Below are 7434 nucleotides of genomic sequence, written 5' to 3'. Positions count from 1 at the left end.
TGCCTGCTTGGGATTTCCAGAGACTCAGCCTCAGGCCCTCAGATTTCATTTCTGCTTTGTCTCCATGGTCTGTGCTGGTTTGGCACTTCCATCCATGATGTACTCAGCCTCTAGGCACATCCCTGCAGCTTGTCCAGTCTCCCGCCTTTTTATCTGAATATTAATTATGTATTTCAGTTCTGTGCATAGGAGAGACCAAGGCCATCTCCACCTTTCTAAGATATTTTAATGAAAGTAATGTGGGTGGATTAGTTTTCTCCAAATCATGACCATTAGCCTGCATCTCACAGATGCTATAGAGTCTGTACAAGAAATTTTCATTGTCTGTCTTGTGAACAGGGGCTTAAATGTATCTGTGTCCATCCTGGTCCCTGCGTACATCACATGGCCTCTATCTAGGATCTTGATCTGAAAAGCCAGCCATGGAATAAGGATCCCCTTGAGGGTATAGATTTCTCTCTGCATCGATGAGCATGTAACTGAGCCTGGGTGATTCAGATTCCATTGGAAAGCTGACTGGCCCTGACTAGCTCCAGCACACAGTTCAACTGGACTGGAGCTGAGTCACTGGGCTGCTCTTTGGCCCACAACCAGAACCTAGTTCTGCAGCACTGCTTCCTGTGTGCAAAGAGGTGTGTTTGATGTTCAGTCACTCAGTGCCCTCATCTCATTACTTTCGCCTCTCAGGATACTTCAGGATCTATAGTTTGATCGAAGTTTACATGTTTATATCTCCCCAACCTGTATCAGGACCATTGTAACCATGCCTGAGAATGCAAAAATTATCTTTCCATAAAGGCACACAAAATACTCATACTAACATGTGGATTTCTCATGATCTTCAAGACATTTCAACTCTTGGTCATGTTAAGTCTCTCCATGGCATGAATGCTGGTTTGTGCCAGAGAAAAATCTTAGGTTAAGATTTGTGTTTTGGGCCTTGTAGTGGTGGCACACACCTTTAATCCCAGCACTTGGGAGCAGAGGCAGGTGGATATCCATGAGTTCAAGGTCAGCCTAGTCTACCAAGTGAGTTCCTGGACAGCAGGGCTACAGAGAAACAAACAAGCAAGAAAAAAAAACTTGAAAAACCAAAATATTTGTCTTAAGAGATAATTAACACTTTTAGCTATCAGGGAAATGTAAATCAAAACTACATTGAGATTCCATCTTCCACCCATCAGAATGGCTAAGACTGAAAATGCAAGTGACAGCTCATGCTCATTAGAATGTGGAACAAGGGGAACACTCCTCCATCACTGGTGGGAGTGCCAACTTGTACAGCCACTATGGAATCAAGAAGATGGTTTCTCAGAAAATTGGGAATGAATTTACCTCAAGACTAAGCTATACCACTCTTGGGCTATACCCAAAGAATGTTCCATCCTACCATAAGGACACTTGCTCAACTATCATCATTGCTGCTATATTCATAATATCCAGAACCTGGAAACAACCAAAATGTTCTTCAGCAAAAGAGTGGATAAAGAAAATGTGGTAATATTACACAATGGATTATATTTCAGTGGCTAAAAAAAATGACATCATGAAATTTTCAGGTAAATGGATGAAACTAGAAAAAAAATAATCCTGAGTAAGGTAACCCAGACAGAAAAAAAGCATGCTATATACTCACTTATAAGTAGATATTAGCTATTAAGTAAAGGATAATCATGCTACAATCCACAGACCCTTAAAGACTGGGTAACAAGAAAGGCTTTCCTAGGAAGAGGAAAAAGAATTTTTGTGGTTGGACTGGGTACAGGAGGAGATGGGAATAGGAGGAAATAGGTAGAGCAGAGGGATGGAGGGAGAGACTACTGGAATTGGAGGGCATGGGAGGGGGGTAATGTGGAAACCTAGTACATTGGATTCCCTGGGATCTATGAGGGTTGATGTAGGTGGGCCTTCTGTCTATGTGTTATTTTCATTCGACAAAGCCTATTCCTGATTATGTCTTGTACCTGGATAAACAATGAAGTCAACTCTGTGTCATCTGGTATAAATTCAGCGGTTTCGATATGCAAGATAACTCTTTCTGCATATTGTGAATCTGTAACTTAAAGGCGTAAGTCACAAACAATGCCACACCAATTTGGGGTTATGATTATTAGGGTGGTATTTATTTAAGGGGGAAAAACTTACAGATCACTGTCCCAGGCAACAGCCCTCTACACAACCAGGAAAGGAGTCTAGTCACCGGCAGAGCAGGAAGTGAAGAGAGAGAGGAGAGGGAAGTGGCCGCTTTTTTAAAGGGAGAGAGACCACGCCCCACTGGGCTGGTATCTCAGCGGTGATAGGCTGGAGGAGTGGGAGGACCTCCTGCAACAGTAACTATATTAAGAGGTTCTTTAAAATCCCTTAGCACCATAAGAACAGCATGTAATTCTGCCTTCTGGACAGAATTATAAGGGCTTTGTTCCACCTTATTCAATTCTTCCTATTTATAACCTGCTTTCCCTGATTTATTTGCATCAATATAAAATGTATGGGCTCCAGTTATTGGAGCATCACGTACAATTCTAGGAAGAATCCAAGAAGTTCTCTTTATGAGGTTAAGTCTATCACTTTGGGGATAGTTGCTATTAATTAGCACAAGCTCTTTGCCATGGTTCATTGTCTTCCCATAACTTTTTTATTTCCTTAGTAGTAAAAGCCACTATAATTTCTGCTGGGTCTATACCTGCTAGTTGACGAAGTCTCAGTTTACCTTTTATAATTAATTCGGAGACTTTTTCCACATAAGTTTTTAATTTTTTACTTGGTTTATGAGGTATAAATATCCACTCGAAAATAATATCTTCCCTCTGCATTAAAATGAAAGCCTTCTTTTTTGTTTAAACAGAAAAAGGGAAAATGATGGAGGAGGGTCATCTGTCTATCTGTTGCTTTCATTGGTTAAGTAATAAAGAAACTGCTTGGCCTGATAGGTCAGAACATAGGTGGGTGAAGTAGACAGAACAGAATGCTGGAAAGAAGGGAAGTGAGGCAGTTGCCATGCTTCTCCGACCCGAGACATAGGCTAGAATCTTTCCCGGTGAGCCACCACCTCGTGGTGCTATACACATTAATAGAAATGAGTTAATCAAGATCTGAGAGTTAGCCAAGAAGAGACTAGAGCTAATGGGCCAGGCAGTGTTTAAAAGAATACAATTTGTGTGTTGTTATTTCGGATGTAAAGCTAGCCGTGCAGGACCCGGACGGGATGAAAAGCAGGCCTGCCCGCAGGTCCTCACTACAGAGGGTGATCCTAGCAAGGACTCTTAGTACTGGAGGATATTAAGCCATTTTCTTAACCAAGCAAGGCTTACAGTGATGGAACTGGGACACCAACCCAGCCATAAAATCTTTGACCTATAGTCTGTCCTGCCTAAAGATGTGCTGAGGCAATGATAGCACAGAACTTGTGGGAGTGGCCAACCAATGGCTGGTCTAATTTGAGACCCATACCCATGCCACAAAGCCCCATGCCTGACACTCCAAGAATTGGATGCTGGGTAACCCAAAGACTTAGGATACAACCAAACATGACTAGCCCAAACAAAAAACAAACTAATAAACAACAACAATAAAAAGAAATTACTCCAAATGATGTTTTGCTATACTCATAGATTGGTACCTACTCCAGTCGTCATCAGAAAGGCTTCCTCCAGCAGCTGAGATGCAGAGACCCACAGGCAAACATTAGGCAGAGAGTGATCCCAGGTTGGATGTCTCCATTGGGTTCCTCCTCATGGAGCTTGGGGAACCCTAAGGAATGGGGGAGGAGGAATTGTGAAAGCCAGAGGAACCAGGAAAGCCTGGCCAGCAATACCAAACGGCTCATAGGGACTCATGGAGACTGAGGCAACAATCAGGAAGCCTGCATGGGTCTGCTCTAGGTCCTATGCATATATGTTATAGTTGTTGGCTTGGTGTTTTGGGGGGACCCCTGACAGTGGGAGTGTATCTCTGACTCTTTTGCCTGCTTTTGGGACCCTTTTCCTCCTACTGGGTTGCCCTGCCCAACCTTGATATAAGGGCTTGCTTGTTCCTGCTCTTATTGTATCTTGTTCTGCTGAGTTTGATAGATGCCCATGGGAGGCCTACTCTTCTCTAGGGAGGTAACAGTATGGGGGGCAGGGGGACTGGATTTGGAGGAGAGGGGAGGTGGAGGGAGAAGTAGGAGGACTGGAGGAAGGGGACATTTCAGTCAGAATGTATTGTATGAGAGGAGAATAAAAAAAATTTTAAATTCATGTTTTGTATAGTTGAATACTCAGGTATAGTTTTAGCTCTCTCCACTTTATTTCAGGAGCCTTTAAAAGTTGTGTGAACAACCTTTGTCCCAATCACTGACGTTTGTCTCAGAAAGTAAAGTCGGGGGTAATGAGCTAAATGTCTGTACCTGAATAACTCTGATAGATAATTGTTGAAATGATCCTTGTCTTGATAGAGTTGGGTAATAGAGTCTAAACCAAGGTTAGAACAACTAATACCTGTACTCTTGTTCTGAGTTATAATGTTCTATAGAAATGTCAAATAATTAAGAATATATTGGTTTAGAGAGAAGGTACAAGGTAATCACAAAGCTAGAATGCACGGGGAGACAACGTTCAGTGTTTATCTTTCTTTTTGTTGTTGTTGTTGTTGTTTTGTTATTTGAAACAAGGTTTCTCCATGTAACGCTAGTGGTCCTGGAACTTGCTCTGTAGACCAGGCAGGCCTCGAACTCAGAGGTCCACCTGCCTTTCCCTTCTGAGTTCTGGGATTAAAGGCATGCGCCACCACTGCCAGGCCAGCATTTATCTTTCTGGAACAGGGTTTCTTCACTCAGCATGATTGTTTCTATCTCAATTCATTCACCCGCCAATGCCATGATTTCACTCTTCCAAACAGCTGAGTGATATTCATACAGATATCACATTCTCCTTACCCACTCACCAGTTGATAGACATCTACGTTGTTTCCAATTTCTGGCTGTTACAAATAGAGCAGCAGTGAACACGCATGTCTCTGTGGTAGGAATTAGGAGTCCTAGATTTTGTGGTACCTCAATTCCCGGTCCCGCAGGAACTGCCATACTGATTTCAATAGCAGCTCTGTCATTTCCCACGTCCACCCTCTCCCTGCATCCCTCACATGTGCTGTCATTGTTTTATTCATCTTGGTCATTCTGGCTGGGTTAAGCTGAAATCTCATAATAATCTTAACTGGCATTTCCCTGATGACTAATGATGTTAGACCTTTTTAAAAAGTGTTTCTCAACAATTTGTCTTTCATCTTTTTGAGATCTCTCCATTTTCCAGGCAGTGGTGATGTGTGCCTTTAATCCCAGCACTCAGAAGGCAGAGGCAGGGGAATCTCTGTGAGTTTGAGGCCAGCCTGGTCTACAGAGTGAGTTCCAGGATAGGCATCAAAAGCTATACAGAGAAACCCTATCTCAAAACCACCCCACACAAAAAAGAAAGGAAGGAAGGGAGAGAGGGAGGGAGGGAGGGAGGGAGGGAGGGAGGAAGGGAGGGAGGAGAAGGGAGGGGAAGGGAAGGGAGAGGAGAGGAGAGGAGAGGAGAGGAGAGGAGAGGAGAGGAGAGGAGAGGAGAGGAGAGGAGAGGAAAGGAGAGAACTCTCCATTTAACATTTTATTTTATACCTTTTTAAAAATTTGGGTTGTTTCTTTGATGTTGAGCTTTTTATTTTTATACAATGTCTATCTGTCTTTCATCTGAGTCATATATGTCCCAGTTACTATGCTAATATGCTATGTGTTTCCATATGAGCTCTTTAAACCTGACTTCTCTACTTTCAGGCAGAAATCATGGGATCCAGTTCTGATCCTGGCTGCAGAGTGTGTATCTCACTACCTTCTCCTTGGGCTCATCTGTCAATCACTGTTGTCATCCACCTAGTCCATTAATTTTAATCTCACAACATCATGCATCTACATTTGGTTGGCCTGGCTTATCCAATCAGAGCATCAGAGACCTCCTCAAGATAATGTTTCCAAGAGACCTAATTTCTGGATTCTTTCTCCTGTCAGAAGTTTTCATGGGATTCATGGGAAACTTGCTGCTCTTCATACTATACATGTACGCTTTCTTAATTCAGTCCCATCTGAAGAAGCCCATAGATATGATTTTCACACATCTGACACTTGTCAATGTTTTGAGCATTGTGTTCAGGCTGATACCAGATGTCATGGCATCCTTTGCAGTCAAGCTCCTTTTCCGTGATGTGGGATGTAAGGCAGTTCTGTATGCATACAGTGTTACCAGGGGCCTCTCTATCTGTACTATCTTGCTACTGAGCGCATTTCAAGCCATCACGGTCAGTCCTACTCATTCCAAGTGGGTACGGCTTAAATCCAAGCTTGAGTCCTGCATTTTGCCATCACTCCTCTTCATCTGGATCATCAATACGTGTCTCTATATTCCAATGGTTGAAAACGTAAACGGCCAAATCAACTTCACTGCTGTGGGTTCCGGATATCCCCAGACATATTGCCGAAGTGACCAGGTTCGCCACCATACCACCATGTCACTTGTAACTGCATTAACGATTAGAGACATCCTGTTTGTATTTCTCATGATATGGACCAGCCTCTACATGGTGACCATCCTGTTCAGACACAATAGGAGAACACGGCATGTCCACAGTTCCAGTGACTCTTCCCAGGCCTCTTCTGAAAAGAAAGCCACACAGAGCATCCTTCTGCTTGTGGGCTTCTTTGTGTTTTTCTATTTCTCAAACACCTTTGTTACCTTCTATTCACTTCACAGACCTAAGAACAGCCCAGTATTGGATCTGATTAGTGGAGCTTTATCTTCAGGCTATCCAATCATCTGTCCTTATGTTCTGATGAACAATAGGAAAATTATTTACAAATTAATTTCTTCTTTTTCAAACTTTGAATGCTCCTTTTCTACGAGAGGCTGTCATGGCTAATTTGACATCCCAAACCTCCATCTATCTTCCTTAGAGAATTCTTGACCACATCTGAGCAAAATAACCATGGTGTTCCTGGGTACCTAATATTCAGATGGTAGGAAATGACAGATACTGATTTTTTTTATCAGTGAAGAGATTTACTTTTTGACATGATAATCTGTTAATAATGAAAGCTTTCTTTTCTGTCTTTGGAATGTTGATCTTATACTAAAATTTTCTAAGATAGGAATTCAGAAAGACATTGTTGAACCATAGTACAAAGTAAAACAAGAAGGAATTATAAAACTCTTAAATTTTGAACTCCTATTACCGGCAGATGGAGATTAGAAAAATATATAAATTATGACTAGGACAAACATTCAAAAATTTAAAAATTATTCAGAGTTGCTTTCATTTTAAATAAGAAAATTAATGAAATAGATTTAATAAAGCATGCTGGAGAGATGGCTTAGAGATTAAGAACACTGTCTGTTCTTCCATAGGTCCTGAGTTTAATCCCCAGCAACT

General features: G+C 42.0%; 1 protein-coding gene across 1 annotated transcript; it reads left to right on the top strand.

Annotated features, from left to right (window-relative positions):
• The first annotated feature begins 5976 nt into the window (after window positions 1-5976).
• LOC121449098 (vomeronasal type-1 receptor 3-like) lies at window positions 5977-6933 on the top strand. Its single transcript, XM_041653308.1, has one exon. The coding sequence runs from the start codon at window positions 5977-5979 to the stop codon at window positions 6922-6924; it is 948 nt and encodes a 315-aa protein (XP_041509242.1). The 3' UTR covers window positions 6925-6933.
• The last annotated feature ends 501 nt before the right edge of the window (window positions 6934-7434 follow it).

Source organism: Microtus oregoni, unplaced genomic scaffold (assembly GCF_018167655.1).
Source record: "Microtus oregoni isolate MIOR12 unplaced genomic scaffold, Mior012 000006F_ref0000085, whole genome shotgun sequence".
Classification (NCBI taxonomy): domain Eukaryota; kingdom Metazoa; phylum Chordata; class Mammalia; order Rodentia; family Cricetidae; genus Microtus; species Microtus oregoni.
This window is presented reverse-complemented; position numbering and strand designations above follow the sequence as displayed.

Coding starts and splice junctions, on each gene's coding strand:
- LOC121449098 (XM_041653308.1), top strand. CDS start 5,977: ATGTTTCCAAGAGACCTAATTTCTGGATTCTTTCTCCTGTCAGAAGTT.